This window comes from Anneissia japonica, unplaced genomic scaffold, assembly GCF_011630105.1.
Source record: "Anneissia japonica isolate Jap-2015-1 unplaced genomic scaffold, ASM1163010v1 scaffold585_len4108843_cov191, whole genome shotgun sequence".
Lineage (NCBI taxonomy): Eukaryota > Metazoa > Echinodermata > Crinoidea > Comatulida > Comatulidae > Anneissia > Anneissia japonica.
This window is the reverse complement of record NW_022716829.1, coordinates 3,341,396-3,365,183: the sequence shown is the minus strand read 5'-3', so window position 1 is coordinate 3,365,183 and position 23,788 is coordinate 3,341,396. Positions and strand designations below refer to the sequence as shown.

The window sequence follows — 23,788 nt, the reverse complement described above, 5'->3', positions numbered from 1 at the left end:
TATATATTACTAGGGATAACGTTGCTCCGAATTACTTTGGATCATGCGTATCAAATTACACATCAACGGACTCAATAAATTCACAAAGAATTGATCCCTTAATTTTCATCCTAGTGGTCTCCGATCATGTAAGAATAGTATTGGTGGCTTAAACATAGAATATGAATTTTAATAGACTTAATTGTTAGATAATAAGTCTACGACAAGAAAGACATACTCAAACACACAAGAGAGGAAGACAACCGATAGCAGACAGCTATTGATAATCAATAAAGCAAACAACACAAATTGACTTGCTTTTCACCAAAAATATTTTTATAAATAGGAAGGAAGCAATATCCACTGGAAAGCATATCGTTTACATTTTATAGAATACACCAGCACTTGACGTCTGCAACAACAAAATGCGTGTGAACGATTGTAGCCCTCGGCGTTCCATACCCTTCAGGGCCACAATCAAATTAGCCTAAAATCCGTTTTGACAGAATTTAATCAATATAGCTAAGGCTCATTCGCTGCTTTCATTCGCAATAACTAATGGCGTTTATGTTTAGTGTAATAAATACTAGTACAGTATTAAAATCCTTAATAAATAATTTTGATTTTGTAAGAGAAATCTGTCTAAAACAGATTGTAAAAAGTAGGGAAACTATTAATACTGAAAAAGAGATGTAATTCGTACTAGTAACTCCACATTCGATCATCGATAGTTATATTGCCGGAAATGTTTATACACCTATTAAATTTACATAAAAGGGAATGTTTTCGAAGGAAAGAGAATGTTTGTCGATCTAATGTTATAGACATGTAGCTAAAATTGTTTTCAATTTTAACCAGCCGCATTATGTTTGTTTCATTTTCATTAATTTATTTGACCAAGATGAATACAAACACTACAATGAGGACGATGACATGATGATAATGGTGAATATGATGATGGTTATGATGATAATGATGATGGTGGTGGTGGTAATGATGATGATGATGATTAAGTGTATTAAATTCGAAGGGGATCTGCCACAATATATTTCCATCAATTTGACCTCTTCTTTAACTACATTGTCATATAGCACCGTCTTTCGGAAGAGAGGTTTAGTCGTTGGATTCGTATACGTGGCCCATGTGTACGTTAAAGTACACTGTACACTATTTAGGAAAGAGCATGCGATTGACCTGGCGTGCGGCTCATAATTATCACCTGCAGAGTGGTACTGCACTTTACCTGCTCTGCACTTTTTGAGGATCCCTCCTTGTAAGATACAGCTCAGAGATCCTTGGGACTCATCTAGGACTAAATTAGTTATTTTCCTTTTTATCAACTGTAAAAACATCCAAAGACAAATGTAAAGCTTTGATCACACTGCCAAGTTTTATGTAACAGCTGTCTTTGATTTTCCCCTAGGCCTACATATTATGATTATGGAAAGCCGGGCACTCACACTGCTTCGTACGGCGATCGTACGACCGCCGGCCGACGATTCCAACTACGCTCCCTGTGAATTCTAGACGACGCAACGCCATCTGCTGATTGTGGCAGTTTGAACGCTTTCGATTCGCGCCATCCGTTCGCGCGCGTCATGGCGTTGCCTTCATAGAATCGCGTCGGCCGACGACCGTCGGACGCAGGGTGTGCCCGGCTTAATATCACACGCATGCTCAAGTCACAGGTATTTGCCTCATGAATCCGGTAGTGTGGTCATACCTTTATACGAGTTAAAATATTGGTTGGAAAGAAGATCTGGATTTGAAAATAGAGTAAGGATATGCTAATCAATTACATTACCAGGTAGAGTTCCAATCAATAACTATGTGATAAAAGAAACAGTATTGCAGTGTATCGGTGCAATTAATTATGAATGTTCAGTGAATTATTAGAGCAAGACGAGTCTGGTTAACGTTAAAGGAAATTAAAAGGATACCGTACATCAACTAGAGAGACTGAAAACTGAGATCTCTGTAAAGTACCCCATCTGCTAAGTTCGGGTCCGGGATTTATCAATCTCAGCTTAGCAAATGTCTTAAGTCAAAAAGTTAAGATGTCCATAAGGCTAAGCAAATATCTAAAGCTGATTTATCAAACCATCTTAGCAAAATCTTAGCTTAAAAATGGCACATGCGAACAATCAACTATTTAATGTTAAGCAATTTTTAAACTAAAGCAATATTGATAAATCTGACTTAAGGGAAAAAATGGACTTAAGGCGAATTTAAGCTGATTTTTAGTTTTATAAATCCGGCACCTGATCTTTTCTGGGGTATGGTGCCTCCTATCATAAATAAAGGGAAAAGAGCTAGTCAGCTGGTGTAATGTAATAATCGACAGCTAAAACAAAATGATCTTACCAAACATATCGGGTTAGAGATCTCGTCATCTTCCACCACATACGCGTTGTTGAGGTAACGCTCTCTGGCCCTCTCGGTACTCATGTGACGTTCAGAATCTTCTCTCGCACCCTCCAATTGTTCCCCTTCCTCGCGTGGGCCTTCTCGACTAAATGCTTTGTCAACAGATAATAGCGATGCATACAACTGAAATTTGATATTCAAAAACATTAGGTAACAACATTGAAGTATAAAAATTAAAATATGACAATAACAATAGCGCTAAAATTTTCAGCTGTATACTTTACTTCTTTACCATTATAGGTTGTTCTTTCTTATAGTTTTTTAACCTTGTTACAATATTTACCGGTACAATGTTAAAATAATTTTACCCTTAATGCACATAGCCTAGGCCTAAAGTTAGTGTGTTTTCCAGACTTACCACTACATGTGTATTGTTACTTTTTTACAGTACTTTGTTATTAAACTCACTATCATTAGTTCGTATACTTTCAGTTTAAATGGCGGCTATTAAATCTTTTTAATCGTTTTCTTTATTTCTTTTTATTTATGTTTTTGTTTTCTTTTTTTCCCTCGTTTTGTTAAAACTTATCAAGTAAATCAAAGCACGCCTCTCATATTGGATTTTATCAGATAAAGGTTTTCGCATAAAGATATTTTTCACGATTTATTAAATATTTAGACAATATACTAATGTATGTGTGTTTTTATGGATAATCGATTTTCGTAACAGCTCTATAAAACTGAAGAAAAGAACAACTTGAATAAGCCTACGTCATTTTATTGCGCACAAAGTTTTTAAATATAAGATACATATTTTTATGAGTTATTGGGTTAACGTGAGTGGGATTCATTCTACTTTTAAAGATTTCTTCGTTGTTTTATAGCGTACAATTTCTCACAAAATGTCATGGGTTTACCCCAGTGGCACACTACAACATAGCTGCTGATATCATAAAATGCAAAGCCCCTATGACACTGATTAAGTTTTCTATCAAGATATGTAGTAAAAACTAAACAAATGACATGATGATTTTTGCTAGAAATGTAGGATTGTAATGTCCATACCCTACTAAAAGTTTCATTCATGATTTACAATAGTCCCTGACAGATTGCTAATGTTAACAAACTTTTGCATTAGTACGCAAACAAATTTGCCACAGCGAATCTACCATTAGCAACGTCCCACGGCATGATACGTTTTATTGACGTACTTAATATAAGTCCGTAATTATGACATCGATTTAAATGTCAGGTTTATATCAAATAAGCATGTTGTTAAACATGATCTGAATGTACAAGTTCAAAGGTTAATGAGATGCGTTCAGAATCACGTTAGTGCTGAATTGAAGTACGGTAAGCAAACTGCACACAATGTAATGTAAACTTTTAATGGTTTTAGTTACCGAAGTCTAAGAAACTTCTAAAAAATCTGTCTTTAATTTTTATTCACTTAAATTACATTTTTTGGTGTGGGAAAATTATACGTTGTATTTCTTTATTTCTTAGTTATCAAGAGACAGTACCGTATAGTCGATCCAAATAGTCGATTAATGCCAAGTAAACGAATAGTTGAACCTCGTTGAACAAGGCAACATATATTAGGCCTCTTTAGTCTGTATTTCCTAAAGAATGAATTATTATAATCACTTGAACTTTACCAATAGGGAGATTTCGCAAACGTACGAAAACGATAAACGAATACGAATACGTCATTAACATTATCGTCATTCGTGCCTAAAACATTCTTGACAATACGCTGTATGAGCTGCATGTGATCCTTGATTCATGCAAAAGGCATGAATCGCCTACGTTGTGACAAATATGTGGGAAGGTTTGTCTTAGAAACTCATGACGTATCCGTATTCGTTCATTTTCGTAAGCTTGCGAACTCCATAATACAATCTAAATAACAAATAATATTAATTTAAGAAAATATGAAACACAAAAACATAGCATTCGGAGTATATAAACCAGTAGCTCTAGGATACATTTTCTGATGGAGTGGGGGTTAAGCTGTCAGACAGGGGGAGGGGCGTTAGCTTGTATGTCTGAGAAGGGAGAGGGTTTGGCAGGGATTCCCCTCCCAAATGATTTTCTTTTATTTATTTGTTTGGCCCGACTGCCCGAAGAGCTCGGTTGGTAGGGGAAGGGGGTGCTTGACTTGTCCGATGGGCTTAAGCTCCCTGAGGCCCCCTCCACCTGCTGACACCGCCACTGATATAAACACAATTTAAAAACACATATTTAACGGGTTAACTTATTAGGAAAATATTAAGAATTATCTTAATTCATATATTACAGTATATTAATAGTTTAGCTAAAACTGTCAATATATGCTCTGATGAAGTGTATATAGAACATGAAGATGCATTTTCTACCCTTCAGATGTAAATAAACAGTACCGTACACAAGCCACAAACTACAGTTAAAGTATTCTATAGTCTTAATGCATATAAGTGCGTGTTGCTTCGAAAAAAAAGTAAAAAAAAGTACAGTACAGTAATACAAAATAAATGTTTTGTGCAGAAAACAATGATGTACTATCATTCTTCGAATTCTTAGAGCATCGATACTTTCATAATTCATAATTTAAACAATAACAATTATTCTCTTCACACATTATTGTTGCACCAAAAGGAATTAGCTTACTCACTAAAATTAATAGTTTTTTTTTCAGATTAGATAACACGTATTTGTTTAAGATATAAGCCTTCAACAATTCTACGGAATTGCACTTCAAAACTGCAGTTGATTTAATTGCACACAAATGTATTCTGAAATTAATTAATGCGTCAATAGAATAATGAATTACAATATTGCCATTATTGAATACATGAATAATAATATTTTTAATACTTTTAATTCAGTAGTATGTTATACTGGTACTAGGCATAGGTGTCACACAGAAAGGAGCGTTCACGTTGCGGCCCTGTTCCTACTAATCATTTCACCACTATTTCAATCATGCACGAAAATCGTATCGTTGAGTTTTAGAACTAAACCAACAAGTGGACTCGATAAGAACGTTTTCGATGTGCATCTTAGTACTCGCCTCTTCTTTATCACTGATTCGATTTTTTTTTTCGTTTCGTTACCCATACGAACCGAATTCGGATTCGGTGCGAATCTACCTTAAGGCAACTTCATCTTATATTCATTGGCTGTTATTAAAAACAATGTGGTTGTGGATTTCAACCATAAAGGATGGATTTCCAGAAAATAACATTTGAAAAAAAGCATTCCCATATCAAATACTTTTCATGAATATTTCTAGCATTTAATATGAATAGCACTCAAAAAGAAATTATGAATATACCTGAATAAAGTCCGGATTTAGCACCGTTGTCTACCAAGATAAATATGGTACACTATCGATATGCTGTAGTATATTGGCTGGTAGAATGGAATGTGGCTATAGCTATTGATGTCAAATATTGAATAATATTATTGAATTCTCACTGTGGTCGTGAAAGTACAGACAAGAATAATTGAAAGCCTTTATTTACGCACTAATTACACATGCGTGTATCTATTTGCGATGGACATTCAAAGTTCATAAGGGTGGTTCAATAACTGTCTGACATGCTTTCTCCCGCGCATCGTTATCTTAATTTGCAACACTGTAGGCGCTACCGCTATTTTATATACAATATAACGAACTACTCAAAATTGCATTCAAATTATTAAATCAATATGAATTATAATTATTGACCTATTTTATGGACCCTATCTGTATAATAATTTGATAACTTTAATAACCCACAAACCTACCACAAACATGACTCCAGGTAATATGCCTTGAAAGTTAAAGGTGTTGGTAAAGGTAGGAGAATAACCCATAACTTGCAGCGTCATTGTGCTGAATTGCGTATGGGCGTGGTCTGTGACTACCTAGCAGCCGTAAAGAGGCGCTTCGTGGTAGCTACAAGTTCACATCATTCCACAACGACAGTGGCTGAAATGAACCATGGCATCGTAGTAACTCCCTACTCTTCCGAAAGATGCAATAGGTTCTTTAAAGTGCACACGAGCCAGATGTATACACTGGACCTCAATTTTAAGTCCTTATTCGAGAAGACTTGGTTCTACCAACCGAACCATGGGCGAGGAGCGACTGAACCACCGCCGATGTTAATGCTGTAGCTAGCGGCGCCCCTGTCTTACGGCTCAGCCACTCCACTCGCCCCCAGAAACGATACAAATGTAGAAGTCATAGGTTAAGCAAATGGTATTGTTTTATAGACTTCCTGTAATAGGCTTAACACTTTTAAAGATTTTTGTCTTCCTTAAATGACAGACTTTATATCTTTATTAACCATCCATCTACACTGTAAAATCAGCGTGGATAATTTACAAAAAGCTCCACACAATGTTGTCCTGCTTTCAGCGTCACGTTTAAAAGCTAAACGTGTTTAGGTTCCTGACGCGCTTAGGAATAAATGTACTTAACTATTTAAAATCATATCAAATAGATAACCACAGTTAATGCTAAACACGTCATGATCCTAAACATGTTATTAAAGCAATATGATTGTTAACCACTACATCGAGGTTTGCAGGAACTGGTCTTGTTATAGAAACATACTACTGTATCAAGACGTTCTCATCAGTAAGCCAACTAAAGGAAATTACAAACCTAATGATCGGTAGCATAAATGGTACCGAGTTAAGTCTGATAGTGGACTAATTTGTTTTGTTTTTTTTTTTTGTTTTGTTTTTTTTGTAAAAAGAATGATTAGGCCTACGGTTCAAATAAAATGACGATGAATTATATAAATTGTAGTGTTAATTGTTATATTACACCGTTGTAATTAACACAGTGGATGAGAAGATGAAATTACAATAGCGCCACCAAGTAGCTGCGAAGTTTTTAGAGCGATTGCACGAACTTTGATAGTATCATTCGCCAACGAAAGAAAATACATGATATCAAGCGATGCACGACAGAGCTGCTCGCCAGCTGTTGCTAGCCGTCATGTCGCGTAGAGAGAAATCTCTTAATACGCGCTTGGCCACAGCAATAAGCCGGTGATATAAATATGTCATATAAAGTATGCTGCTAAGGCATATAATTTGAATGTTTTTTGTAGGTTCATAGACCTACATTTACTACCAATCACGAGTGCCGTTACATTTCTATTAGATAACCATTGATATATTTCGTTCTTGACTGAGAGCTGTGCGAACAATTACATTCACAATTTATTTTCGTTTATATAGCGCGTACCGGCTGATAGGCTCGATTAGCGATGAATTGGTTATGCTGATCTCGATACATACTTAATAATCAGCCCTAATATTGGCTTAATTTAAAAACATTATGTGATTCAAACATAAAAGCGTGTCATTTCGGAGGTTAATATTCTATTGGTTTTAACGTAAATCAATTTTGCAATGTGATTAATTGAAATATCTTGATTTGACATGAGTTATGTGATTACATTGCTGGGGTAATGAATATGCAAATTGCATAACGTATGTCAATTGCTAATAATTAGAATCTGAAATTAGTATAGCTCAATTTGTAGGCCATGGAATTTTATGATAGTCATATTTCTAATTGAAATGATAATGACAATGACAATCGTAGGAAAGTAAAGACATTACATTAACAGGTGATAGTGATGGCAAAGGCTACGGCGGTGGTGGTGATGTTGGTCGTAAACAGAATGATAATAATTATGATGACGATAATGTTAATGGAACATAGTCTGTGCGTATTTGTTGATGAAAATGATGAGGTTGGAGATCAGGATGACGATGATGACGATGATGATGATGACGATGATGATAATGACGATGATGACAATGATGATGACGATTATGATGATGGTGGTGGTAAAATAGTGTGATTAGTGATTTATATAATAGTGACGATTACTTTAATGTGATGATGTGCTGCAATAGGGTTTTTTTTAATCATGACGTAAGCATTCACGTCACATAAATATTATTCAACTTGACTTCGCTTACATCGAAATGTACTATGCATAGAACTTATTTACATGCGCCTCTTACACTATACATTTCGATTTATAAATGATGACGATGATGACAACAATTATGATAACGGTGGTGATGATAATTAAATATAATAATAGTGATGATTACTATAATGATGCTGTTGATAATGATGTGCATGATGGCAGTGAAGAATACGATGACGATTATTGTAAGGTAATGAGAGACGGTTTAAGTCGTAAAATATGACGTAACGGGTCGTATGTAATTAGCTAACTTCCATCAGGCCTTGTTCACGTTTGGAGCTCACACTTGGACGAGTGTGAGTAACGCCTGGTGGGATTTGCAAGTGAGAACCTGGTCAAAATCGCATGCGTATAATACGCATGCGCTTTAAAAAGTAGGAGACTTAAGCGGAGAAGATCTGGGAATCAGAATTTCTAATGTAAATACATGTCCATTTGTTCTGCTAAGCTTTAGCTGATTTTATACAGTGAATGATGTATAGCAAATAATGAATGTTTCTCTACATCTCGTTGAATGGAAGTTCTATCTTTCACCTCATGATAATATACTATCCAATTTTACTCATAAATTTTAACTATGTTTATGTAAGAAATTGAAATAGGCCAAACCACGATGACTGGATATTTAATTGTTATTCTAAACGCTACAGACAAATTTTAGAAATTCGAAATCAATAAACAACAAAAGATTTGGAGCGAGTACCGTTTTATGCCGACGATACACCCACATGCTATAGTTATGACGCAAAACATTTTTAGATATTATAGTTTAATAAAAACATCATCAAACCGTTTAACGACGTTAAATTAAACGACAATTATTATGCAACAATCTAATATTAGTAACAAGAAAAATCACTTGACCCCATCACAAATTACTTTGACGTCAAGTTTTGTCCTGTAATGTATATGCATATAAACAAAAAAAAATATTTTGTTTTAAAATAGAAACATGTTGCTTTAAACATAGTCTTACGGAAGGATGGCGAAAGTTCAATTAAGGGTTTTGTCGTACACAAAACCTCGCAAGGTGAGTAGCGTACTGATGAAAAACCTGAGTTTTTGTAATACCAACAAATATTAATGGAAACAACGACATTGTTTTAAACATACGGAACGATTAGGAGCTGTTCAATTGAGGGTTTTGTTATGGACTTGTGACGTCACACATATTGTCGTTAAATGAGAAGCATTCTTATGATGGTATAACTTATAAGATTAAGTTTTAGTAATATAAACATAAATATAAAATAGAAATAGGTTGTCTTAACAAACGGAACGACAAGACAGAGTTCATTTGAGGATTTGGTCATGAACCTGACGTCAAGTATATGATTCCAGACCCCCAACCCCTAAAAAAAATCATAAATTTGTTTACTTTTTGTTAGTGGATTTAAATCTAACGCGGTTATGTGTATTCGCCGAACTCCTTTGAAGCACGATAAACAGATTTGAAAATTGATGGCACGAAGAGAAGCGTAATGAAAAAAGATATAAATAATGAAGTATTTCGGTTAGATACGTCAATCAAAGTATACTGGATAAACATCGGATTATTAGTTTGTATCAGTCAGTTAAAGATGATTAGAGGAGTCTTCTTCATAATACGCAAAGATTGTTACAGAGCGTATTATAGAAAACTAGAGCGATTTCTATTATCTGTTCTTTCTGCAACCTATATATAACATTCTAATATCACTACAGTTTCATACCAAACACATAATTCGTTCGAACTGATTTAGTGAAATAATGATTTTACAGCATTAAATTAATTTCAATATTTTCTGGCCATAGGCACAAACATACTTCAATCAGTCAAGTTTCGTTGGTAAAATTGATAATTTCAAAATATATTGAACAAGAGAAACTTATTTCATAACATGCATTTAGAATGTGTTATCCAATTAGATTCGTAGCTGTGGATGTTATTAGCGTAATGAGACGCGTGAGCCAGTATGAATTATACTAGCTGGGACGAGACGAGTCGCGTTTACGACAAAATTAAGTCCATAAATCATTAACTAATTCGTCATTTTGAAAGGTATTCATATATCATTGGAGCTATAGTGTGTAGTTATTGGCTATATAAATCGCTAGTTGAAGCTGACTTTTGTGCTAAAAGTGAAATATGATATAGTGTCTATCAAAAACACATACTTCGATAAGATAGAAGCCCCAGGCGTTTTAAAATGGAGCATCATGCAAGAAATATCTCATAAAAACAACAAGTTGTTTTTGCCCTCCAGGACCAGCGAAATAAAATATAATACAATGGAGAATAATTTATATTGAAATCAGAAATAGTTATTAATCTTTCTGACGACAAGAGTGTTAATAATGTTATTGAGGGGCGCCATTTAACATTAAAGTAAAGAAAGGAAAGAGTGAATTCGTCCACTTGTAACTCACCCCCTACCCCTTCACTCCAATGAATTCGGTCTCCCCTCTGTCCGTAACATGTCAAAGTAAAATGTAGTTCCCTGGACGAATTCCCTAAAGGGAAGCGCTACTCTTAGTGATATAACATGACAGGCCTAACATTACAGAATGAACAACTCAAAATTGTATAGGCCTATTGATATCAGTACATTACTAACGGTTGAGATAAACTCATCGATAATGTAAAATATGTATGATAGTCCATCATGATAATATGAACAATTCTTTCCACAGTATTTACGATATTCTATTTTGTATTTATCAATTTTAACAATATCGATATAGGCCTAAGCCAATATCAATACATGGTAATGTAATCCATTACTGTATCGCAATTGTAGGCAGATTGAGTCTAAATGACTCCCACTACTTCCTCACAACCAATCGTAGGATGACATACTTAAAATAAATGTTTTGTAAAACAGATAAAACAAATAGAAATCTATGATATAACGAGTTTGGTAATGTGTGTGCACTGGCATGTAGCCCTCGATTTATTGCTTCTTACAAATCACAGCCGATTCCTCTTGCAGGCATTCACTGTCCACTCCTCACAACTTAGAATAGACAGCGTCTTCGTGACTGCTCTATATTCACTTTCACTTATCATGTCGTTAAGAATAAGTTCAATTGCAAATGTTTGTAACAAAACGAACCGGCAAATGAAAAAGACTAAATATATATATATATATATTAGTTTAAGTAGACAAAACAATAAAGCGAACGAATAACAATTTATTATTGTCGTAGCAAGACAGCCCAGCAAATAGAATTGAATTACTGAGCTTTGCAATACACCTTTCCGGAGTGTCAATCAAACTTAACAACTGACTAATCAGAACAGTGTTAGGAATACGCGCGCGTCCCACAAACGCACGTGTGCACGTATGATTTAACACTGTCGTTATATCAAGGGGCGGGGCTTAGAGGAAATGTTCATTGAAAAAGCTGAGGATGCAGATGACAAAAGCGATAAGGTACAGCGTACTTCGAGGAGCAGTACAGTACTACAATGTAGGCATGGCTCAACTAAAGTTGCTTCGATTTGGCAAAGTGTATAGCAAAACGTCCCTAATTTTTAAAAAATGACACACCAATACCCACCATTAATACCACTATCAACAACAACATAATAAAGAAGTACATTGTCAAATACAATAGACTCTTTTTACCGATGGCTTGCTAATTTCGATTATGGAATGATTTAGCTTCCATCACACATCAAAGAATATCCCATTTATCGGATTGTTGATCATTACTGTCATATCTCAAGTTCAAGGACGTACATTATTTCAAAAAATTATAAATAATATTAATATGAATTTGTTATTTAGACCATGAACGAAGTAAATGATGTCTGTCCGTATTAATAATAATAGAAACATCCAAAATGTGGATGAAGGTATATTACCACGCATTAATAATTAAGCCGGCCTTTACTTGAATGACATTTGATGTGTTATATTTTGTATACGAAATTTTAGTGCACTTAGAAGTCGGAAGCAAACGAAAGAGAGTGTTATGTCTGATTAGAGTCCCTAAAACAACAATCTAACATTTAATATGATAAACTTTATATGGAAATCAAGTTTGCCAAGAAGAGCTGGTTTCAATTTCACTTTTTTTCGGTCTGACTTGGAATATGATACCCGAAGCTAAACGTATCTATACTAGGGGACTTTCAGATTGAAAAAAAATAGAACAACGGTTAAAACATCGATCACTGAATGTATATGTATCAAATTTCGACCCGCAAGGCGTTCCATAGAAATTTCAGCTTTACAATGAAAATTTTCTATAATACTTTGCAAATAACTTGCGTTGAGCTGTACTGTAATGTACTGTTATGGTGATGTTGGCTTAAGGGACCCCAAGTTCTCATTAGACTGCACACGTCTGCTGCATCGCTTTATCCTTCTGGAATTCTAAACTCCATAATGTCTTAGCAAACGACTTATTATTCCAGTTTCCTTATATACTAGAAACATTGTAACGTCACGAAGGTAGCATCTCGAACTACCAAGAGTCAACGACACGTGTGAAACGATAATTTCAATCGCGTTGTTGTAACCGAAAAGGGAGAACATAAAGTTATAATAGGAAGTTTTCACAAGCTTTAGAAAACGATAACGGATAAGGTGACGTCATCAAATTTGTGGACAACCCTTCCGCTACAGTAGCATAGCTGTCACAACGTAGACGATTCATGCCTTTTGCATGAATCAAGAATCATATTCAGCTCATACAGCATATTGTCAAGAATGTTTTAGGCACGAATGACGATAATGTTAATGACGTATTCGTATTCGTTATCGTTTTCGTAAGGTTGCGAAATCTCCCTCTTTCGGTTGAGAAATCTCCACACTCACTGCCCCCGACGGTCGCCGGTCGACGCGATTCTATGAAGAACGCAACGCAACGCGAGCGCAACGGATCCTTTTTAATGACGATCCGTTCAGACTGCCACCGACAATCAGCAGACGGCGTCGGCTCATGGAGCAGAGATGCATGCGTCGTACGACGACCGTCGTACGACGCAGTGAGTGCCCAGCTTTAGTCCTATGCCTAAATTGTTCGTTAACCAACTTTGACTATCTTAAAACAGCATTATCACAATGCAGTTTCTATGACATTCATCATAGTGAATGGGGTGTATTATTTTGGAAATCAGCCTTTTCTTATGAAATGTTATATTTTTATCCTGTTACTGTCATTCTATACAATACTGTACCGTACTTTACTATACAGAGTTTAATAACAGTATATTGAGTTAAGCATAAAACGGACCCCCTTCCCCCCCCCCCAAATCTAACTATAATCTTGATTATTGGTGGGTGGTTTCCCATCATACAATTCACTATCATCATTTTCTGTGGTCGTTTTGACAATCAATTAATATCTGTATCATCATCGTTAATATCGTCGCTGTATTACTATCACCATCATTGTCTTAATTCATTTTTTATACAAAAATGATATCGTTACGATATTGCAATATAGGCCTATGTATTGACACTAGAATGGTAACAATGTGTATTATTGCCAGTGTCATGTATTAGTCCTGGAACAAGCATTTTAGATCCCGTTTTTTGTACGTTTTCTTGTTTCTAATGGACGTCATTACTTACCTGAATAAATCTAAGTTGAATTGTAAATTTCATACAAAACCTTTCACTATTCTAGACACAATGGACTCAAAGAAATTGGCTTGAATGTGACACACTATGATGAATGATATTGATCGGCTAATGTGACTAAAATTTAAATAAGCGACCCATTTTCCTGAGAAATATACAAAGTTTGAGTCGCTAGTCGCATCATAAGTTGCAACTTAAAACAAGGCCATAAACTTACTACTCTGTCGACATCGGTTGACGCGTTACAGCGGGTTTTTTTACGTCACAACATTGGCGCGTGTTGTCCAATTCCGGTAAATCTCCTCGTTCAAGCAGTCAACTGCTGTAATTTGTCTTGCAAAGATCTTTTGTTTATTTCCGGACCATATCGACCCCCTTGGTTAATTAAGCTAGCACAACGATTGATTTATTGGTATTTTGCTTCGATTCGATTTGACGAAACATCATGCACACGCGCACGCGTGATCCGTCTTTGTATAATCGTTAGTGTTTGTCTATAGATATTGTTCTCGTATAGCTCCGCTCATTTGCTGGATTAACAATGCAAACAAGCCGATACTATTGCAATAACGAGGTGTATTTTTGTATTGATTAAGATAATTAGGTAATGCATACCTTGAAACTTGTTAATATATCAGTACATACATACATATATAGGCCTATATATATATATATATATAAACAAATAGATAAATGTATTATATATTGTGTTCACAGTACTACACAGCATAACTTATTACGGTATATTATATATATTTATATATATACATATATATATATATGTACGTATACAAATATATACATATATATAACTATATATCTGTCACATATACTATATATAGTCCTACATAGATGTGTGTATATCTATATATATAGGTTTATATATAGTATATGTAACAGATATATGGATTTATACATATATATGTATATATATACATATAATTGAATAAATTTTGCTATAAATTACATCTGAACGATAAATCTAAAATGTATATAACCTTTATAATAGTGTCAGTTTAATATTATAACCTACAGCGCCCTATATATATATAGAATATAAGTCGGGGTCCTAAGTATTTGTTTCAAACTCACTGTTATTCGTCTGACAATGAAATCACGTACTCGCTGGAGCTCATTCCTACACCAAATTATATCTGTGCATGCGGTTGTATTTCAATAAATCAATTTAATCATATCGTACAGAAAAAAAAATACAGGCGGGTGTATATATATGCACATAGGATCCTGTCTCTTATACACATCTAGATGTGTATAAGAGACAGGTGTGTGTGTGTGTGTGTGTATACATACTATAAGATAAATGAAAACACTGCTCGAATAGGAACATGTGTATTAAGCATAGCTCATCAACGAAAAGTTAATTGAATAAAAAGGGGGTCGTCAGACAGGATTCGAACCGGTATCCTTTCACTATCAGTATCATACCCATTAGACCACGGAGACCTATTGGATATAGGCGAATATCTAACCCCCAGGCACTTTCTCTCGTACAACTCACTGAAACGCTCACACACAGTGGAGCTGCGGTTAAGATAGAAAAGCTTGAAGGTTGCAGCTGGGAAAATTATAGTAGGCCTAAATTATATTTAAATCAAGTTTGCTGCGTAGCACTAAAAACTTTGTATATACTATACTATATACATACACATAGTCTACTGTGTTATACAAATTAGTACTAGAGATGCAAAGGCGTGTCACTCAGGGTGGTTACTTGAAGAGATCATTCAGGTCAAGAATACAAATATTATAATCATAACTCTAATGTTACATTAGTATGAACCTTACAACCAGTCATAGGCCTATAAAATCACATACAAGTCGGATAAAAATACAACATATTAACATTATGTAAATGACTTATAAATCAATCTCTGTTACCGTATCTTCAAATTGTATGCCTTATTTCTAAATTCATATCTTTCTTGTAAACAGTAGTAGATGTAGATGTCGGTCGCTCGGCCAAAATCATAGGCATCACATTTTTACTACCTGTCTCATGAGGAGCAGTATTTATATAATTCCGTCTTTGTGTATTATATCAACTCCCACGGGTGAAATATTATGTTAGCACTGTCATGATTTCTTATTGGTGTGCAGTATACCTCAATATCTGGTTAGTTTTTAGATTTTACAACTTACTGTGAACATAGACAACCGCACGCGTATGAGCTGTTGTTTCATAGTATTGTAACTTCGCAAAGTTCAAATAAAATTATGCATTTGTATATTTTTATTTGCTTGTGGTGTTTATTCTTCAATTTTATTGTAATTTTGTATTCCAGGTTGATTTTTAAGATGTTATTTTCTTTCATATAACGTAATTGATCATGCCAGATTTTATTCTGAGAAAAAAAAAACACGAATATTATCACTCCGCACGTAATGGGGTATGTCGAGATTTTACAACTCGTGTTGATGACTATAATAACGTTGTGTTTTAGCTTTAAAGATGTCCTCAGTGGCTATTCAGGTGGAGCATCCAGGTGCTAATAGAGCTCAATGAAGGCATCGGACATTATTTATTATCTTGCCTGTCGCGTGGAAATGCAGAAGGTTCTGTGTTAATGCATCACCGAGATGTTAGCCTTGTTGTTAAAAGAACTACCGCCCATTGAAGCTGATTAATCACACCTGTAAACCACTATTAGAAATTACCGAATCAGTCAAAATGTCAAATAACAAATGCGTAGCAACTTTATTAATTTAATAAAATCTTTGTTTAGATATTCTAATTAATGTGTTCCGGATATATTTACACGCACACATGCGTTTTCAATTTAAAAATAAATGTGAAAAAAATGGAAACAAATATTATAGGCTGGTATAATGATGATAAAGAATGTGATAGTGAAAGCCTAATTTACTACACGTCTTCCGGTAATTATCAATCGATATTGTTATGTTGCATTATACAGACCTACCATGCATGATATTGGCCTACAATTCTCTTGCAGGTGCGCGATTCTAAAAAAAAAAGTGTTGATAATAGCAATTAATGAGTTATGTTTGTATACAACCATCGTATTATTGCTCTTCTATATTTCTTTATCAAGATTAGGAAATATTCAAATTATAGTTTGAAATTTTACAGACAGAGATCTTGATAATTTTAGCAGTTACTGTACCCTTGCGCGGAACATCTAGGGTATTCTAGAACGATCCTATCAATAATTTTATTACCGGATACTTTGCGATTTGGTTCGAAGAGCTTCATATTAAATTCCATTTTTTTTATAAAGGTAAAGCATATCAAACCTGCAATCATAACACATGAAAGAGACCGCGTGTCACATACTAAGTAAACAGGCACATGTATTAATATCATGGCATATACGATAATCATGTACTGTACCGATGTTTCTTGAGTATAAGCCCATACAAGCCTATACACTTCTATTTCAGAGTTTCCAATGCAATGCTTTGATGACGGTAATGAGTTATGCGATATTCGGTATAAGCCCACCCTACCATTACTTCTCCAATATCTGTCATGATCACATATTATTGCTGTGACCATCCGGATGCATACGATTAACTTAAAGCAATTAAATAGAAATAACCCCGCCCCCACCTTTTTATTTAAATCAACAAATAAGCTAAAAGCTTATAGGCCTACCTGAATATACATAGGCATAAGTGCCATTTATTGTGATAGATATTTAAGTATTAACTAAATATATTAAAAGCGTAATGCCTTTCGGTACTTCGAAGAAAAATCCCGGATTCCCCAACTGAAAAATCCAAACATTCGAAGCAAGCAACCAGATTCTGTGCATATTGGCTTTGGATTCTAATGGAAACTACTTTTTTTTTCTCTCAAAAAATACATATTATATTTTACTAAACCAAACAAATGTAAAGCGAATCAACACATCAGTGACAGATTCAGAATTTAACGGTAGAAATAAAAAGAAAATAAATTTAAAAGAATATTTTTTTAAAATATAAAAAAAAAACAGCCGAATTAATTCAAGCTGTTTGTCCAGATTTTGGATTTTACGACGTTGGTTTGTTAAATCTATTTTAGTTTGGTCATTTGGTTTTGGGATTTCTTTTTTTTTTTTTTTTAATTTCCTTACATTTTCAGAGGTTATTGCTCATTAGCACTGTTCTTGATTCATGCTTTTCTATTCTATTTTGATTTCAATATATCGTTTGTTGTTCATTTTCAGCACACATATCTACTGGCCCAAATAGGCACAATTAAATTTGGGGCAGTTTTCAGGGAGGGGAACCAGGGACCCCTTTCCTAAATCTCTCACAAGGTTGAATAATGAAGTTAGAAATTAATATTGTTATAGAGAAATGAAGCGAACCTGCTGTATAGATTCGAAGGTTCCTTGCGTGTTGTATAAAGACAGACTCCACAACGAGTTCATGCCAATGGCGTCGTAGCTACAGACAACGCAACCGCAACCAAGAGCTAGACGAATAAAGAAAAGAATATTAATCTGATCAGTGAAATATAATTCGGGCGATGATAATAATACCGTGCATGAAACGTGACATAAGTACAGTATATAAGTAAACCCCCAAGTCTCGAACCCGGAACCTTTCGATGAATGCTAAACTGTAACAGATAGGCCATAAAAGTTTGTGTTGGATTTTGCTAACGAAAATGTTTTTATCCTTTTTAATGTTTAGCATGTATAATGTTGAGATATTAATAACTAATTTGATCACTATATAAAACGTAATGACCATATATCGTGCACCATGACAGTACAATATTTTATTTTACAAGCTTGCTTCATTTTGCGATTTCTGACTTTAGAGTAGTGATGATCGGGTATATCAACACTATGAATCACCGGACAATTTTCATCTAGTTTGCGTTGCATGAACGTTATCGTTATAAATGTGTCTGCTAGATAATGTTAGAAAGTCGAGCACTTAAGGGATGTTCGATCGTCGGAATCATTTCGAGCACTCCCTTGAAAAAAGCGCTCCACTACCGCTGAGTCGTAAAAGAGATTAATGTACGTCGGTCGGAGACTAATCGATACAACCTTAAAGTAACACTTGATAACATTACTGCCAAACGCAATTGCCATCATAACCAAGAAAATGGCATCCAATATCAAGTGAGGATATACCTAAAGTTATATCATAACATAGTATACGAAGATATTCTTTACAAGTCGACACACAGTAAACTAACGTACTGTAGTGCTATAGCCTCCTCTATTCAAGAATACATGATGCACCAATATTGTTCAACGCAGAAGTAAGCCGATAAAAAAATGGCATTTGATTGCGTTAGAAAATTAATCTGCTTTAAAAAATATCAATTTGCTATATAAATATCTGTTGCTGATATGATGAATCTAGTTATCTAACATTTTTTTTTAAAATCTTGCTAATTGTCAGGAAGAGAGAGTTTACTGTCTGAGATGGTACTTTCACAATTCCAAATTTTATTAAATGGTTACCGTATTACTGGAGTGTCAATCAAGAATAACAACAATCAGAACAGCGCCAGGAATACGAGCTTGTCTCACAAACGCGCGTGTATACGCACGTGATACGCACGTGTATACACACGTGTACACCCACGTGTATACACACGTGATACACAAGTTAGTGGGATCTTAGCTATTATAAAGTCAGGATTAGTAGAGGCCCACCCTATCACATTTCATAAAATTCCACACCAGGTTTGCATTGATTTTATACAGATCATGATATAGGCCTAAACGCCTATCAATAACTTTGATAGTTTTAAACAATGGTTGTACGCAAATTTGAATGTGGAATCTTTCTAATTAACTTTTAATTGTTTTCTTAATGAATGCGAGTTTTAATGATTTGTGTACTTAGCAATGTTAGACAATTAAACGTTCCGCTTTGTTGATTAAAACCCAATTAAAAATACTTTCCCTTTGGAGTCCTCAGTAAACATGTAAATTGGGTTTTAAGACTATCGCTGAATAACTCATTGATTGTGTAACTTTAATAACTGAGGAACAACGCATCAAATTATTGAGACAGAGAGATTATTATTACTAGGCCACAGGACCACTTCAAACATCCAAATAACACTTCAGTATCAAGAGATACTTCCGGCTGAATTGACCTGAAGTCACGTGCTTATGAATTAGGAAACGCACATCATTGATGTACCGCAAGAGATTTGTAGGTCCATTCAAAATACAAGATAAATAAATAGATGAAGCAGTATGGCACTCGCCTTGATAGCAACAGGTTGCAGTTCGAATCCTGCCAAAGCACTATTTCCATACAGAAAAACAAACTTTAGTTAAAGGGATATGCGGTTATAACATCACATGTTTCTGTACTTGAGTATGGTTATTATTATTTTCAGATATAAATTTGTTTACTGTATATTGCATATTATATTTATACGGATATATATATATGTATATATATATATATATGTATATATGTATATATATATATATATATATATATATATATATATATATTATGTAGGCCATATAGTATGAATTACAAATACAGGACTATATATTTATATACATAATATATTGTATATAAAAAAAATAGAGTGACAATATCCAGTCGATTAGTATCATGAAGTAAGTAAATAAATAGAAAAAATAATATAAATAAGAGAATATATATATATATATATATATATATATATATATTCTTTATTCTATACTTTCTTTAAATATTATTCTTTAATATAAATAAATGTTTGCATGTATGTATGTTTTAGTACATTATTTTTAATCCTTAAACAAGATTTGGTTTTATGTTATTGAAAATTGTTCATTACAGTATATGGTTTGATGTAACACTCCGTATTTATGGAAATGGATTAATTTAGCCGATCGTTTGAGTTGAGTGTACCACTTTACAGAATTGATTAAGCTTATGAAAACTATTATTGGATGATCTCTTATCATAAGATAAACCCTTTGGTTTATATTGTTATGCAAACATTACACTTATTATCTGAGTACTACCACTTGCACTGCGATTCTTCGTTTTTCTAAACAAATATTTATGTGTTGAGAACTTTGAAAACAAAACTGATTAATTAGTTAAGCCGGAGGGCACACACTGCGCCGACCCGGCCGACGCGACTTTATTGGGAACGCAATTTTTAATGACGATCCACTCATTCTGTCACTGACAATCTCCAAACGCGTCATCAAGCGTCCATAGAGAGCAAGGATTGGTTGGTCGATGGTGTTGACGCGTCGACTAAACGCAATATGTCCCTGGCATAATGAGTGTTCCAGAAATAAGAATACTGTAGTTACTGTTGCGTCAGATTTAAACGCTCTGAAGTTTATGACGCATTTGTCAGCCTGGTAACAAGACGCGTTATCGGAAAATAAAATCTGGTTCGTTAGGTTCGACAAAACCGATAAAGTAGCGTACATGGTATAGTGTTACGCCAGATTAACGCACGCCTAATTAAACAGTTCAAAACCTATCATAATACTATGTTTGTATTCAGCAGCCCAATAACTAAAGACATTAGTTATTAATACATGTAGCCGCAAATTATGATGTGTAGCCTACTCTTGTATTCAATTCCCACTGCTGCAGAGGCAGAAATGTTAGTTCATAGGAAGAAAGCTGGCGGTTCTGTGAATCACAGTGCATCTACACTTTACTCTGTAAACGTTTAAAAAAATTAATACATGAATTATAAACCGTGCCTGCGAGGTCATGTTAAGAATAGTACAGGGTAGCAAAGATATTGCGTATAAAAAATTATAGTGGAAGACTGGGATAGTGACGTTTAGATGGATGGATAGTTTATTCGGTGAAAACACAAAGGATAACACAAGGAAGTCTGAAGAAGACTAAATTCCAGTGTGGGGTCCTTCTGGTGGCGATTGAACAGTACACTGAGAGACAATCACCTTACTATTTTTAAGAGTGTACTGTGTTCTCTAACGTGCACATGGGCCATAATGCACACGGGACCAACGGCATATGTCTCATTCGAAAGACGGTGACTATCGTAACTTGCATTTCAGCCCTTCGGCTAAAACACAAGGAGAGCAGCGATGGGAATTGAACCGGGGACCCAGAGATCTCCAAGGTTCAGCGCACACACTGAGCTAAGCTGCTCTTTAGGCTGAAACTTCCCAAGTGTCAAGCTTAACAGCTGTCAATCAAAAAAGGGCCAGGAATACGTTTCAGGGGACCTTAGTGACATTGGCCAAAGGAAGGAGCTTAGCGGCGAAAATGTCTGTCTTATGTACAGCCCGTGGATTAATGATTATGTTTTGACCACCTTTCATTCCTTAATCTGAAATTATTACAAGAAATAAAAATCATATAGATGACGTATCCAATTAACTAATATTCATTTATTTATTTTATAATCACTTTCAATCTATAGATAAATACGACAGTTAGACAATTTCCAACAAAATAATTTCAACCTAAATAATTTATTTAATATACTCTGCTAAAATTTAAGCTTTTCTTATGGTCCATGACGCATAAGAAATAATAAATTTACAAAAAAAAAAAATGAATAAGCTACATAGAGTAATGACGTAGTAAAAGTCAATTAATGCTACAGAGTGGGTGTATTTTCATAAACATCAGAGTATAGAAAAAGTAAAATGCGCATTCAGCATTGATTTGCCGACATGGGCAGCGATTTGGATTAACAAGAAAACTATGGGACATTTCTGGAGTGTCAATCAAACGTAACAACTGGCCAATAAGAACAGTTTGCGCTATTCCTACAAATACACGTGTGGTCCCACAAAATGAACGTGTGTACGTAGGTTTACGCTGTCGTTTTGTGGGACCAAGGGGCGTGTCTTAGCGGAAAGTCAATCAAGAATGTATGACCACTTCCGCGTATTTCTTATGGGTTTCTCAATTTCTTGTGGGTGTGCATCGCTGCTCATGTCAGCGCAGAGTACACTACATATTGTAGGTGTTTACAAGTTCCAGCTCTTAACTCTGATGCAAACATAATAGCCATAATGATAATAAACGGTACAGGAAAAATATTTTACTGTCTGAGTCTTGTGCATTTGTTCCATTTGTTAACACAATACCTGTCATTGGATGGAGTGATTCATTCCCTGAAATCCCGAATGGGGGATTCTAAAAGGATAACGGTAACGATGTGAATTTGAGCAAATATCCCAATGGAAGTTTTATCGTTTTATTAATTCATGTTTAAACAACAAATCTAGTTTAACTTTCTCCCAGAGAATTAAAAAACATCAATATAATTGGATTTTTCTTTCAAAAAAGAACCTTCATTTCAATCTGCCCTTTCATATACAGAATATAAAACAATAATATTTATACAGAAATAACGATAGTACTAATACAAATAATAAAAAATAATAATACAATAATAATAAACTAATATTAATTATTATTATTAATAATACTTATTACTAATTGTACTTAAATTATACATTCACAGTTTGATACATACCTATATCAGTTACCGGTATCGTAACTAAGACAACAAAACATTCTTTCGATATATTAGGCCTTGTAATTGGCGGCTTTAGGTTCCTGGTTACCGCCTGAAGGGGCTTCAAGTTACCGAAATACATACGTAACGTCGGCCTATCAATAATTATGGTGTTGAACAATTATATTATGAACGCTCTTAAAATCAAACAAAAAATATAATTTGTGTTGTACTTACTGAAGTTGACTGGACGCTAAGAATAAAATATTATTGCTTATCTCAATAGGAATGTTATTGACTCTGAACTGACTTAAATTGATTTGAATTCTTTCAAAATACTGTATTCATATCGTCACATAATATAGAGAAACGTTTGGTACAAGAAACCCAAACAATAGTGCGTCTCATTAAAAAGCTATAGGTCTACATTTTTAATTTGGTCTAAATATAATGTGTACTTG

The 23,788-nt window shown here is 34.5% G+C and overlaps 1 protein-coding gene across 1 annotated transcript in view; it reads right to left on the bottom strand.

Annotated features, from left to right (window-relative positions):
- The window catches only part of LOC117109905 (choline O-acetyltransferase-like), a 67,925-nt gene that overhangs the window by 14,571 nt on the left and 29,566 nt on the right, over positions 1–23,788 (bottom strand). The window contains exons 2-3 of the mRNA XM_033252372.1: positions 18,247–18,353; positions 2,344–2,529 (exon numbers count right to left, since the gene is read on the bottom strand). Of these exons, the coding sequence (XP_033108263.1) occupies positions 2,344–2,529; positions 18,247–18,309 (249 nt within the window). The 5' untranslated portion in view covers positions 18,310–18,353. The remainder of the gene's footprint in view (positions 1–2,343; positions 2,530–18,246; positions 18,354–23,788) is intronic.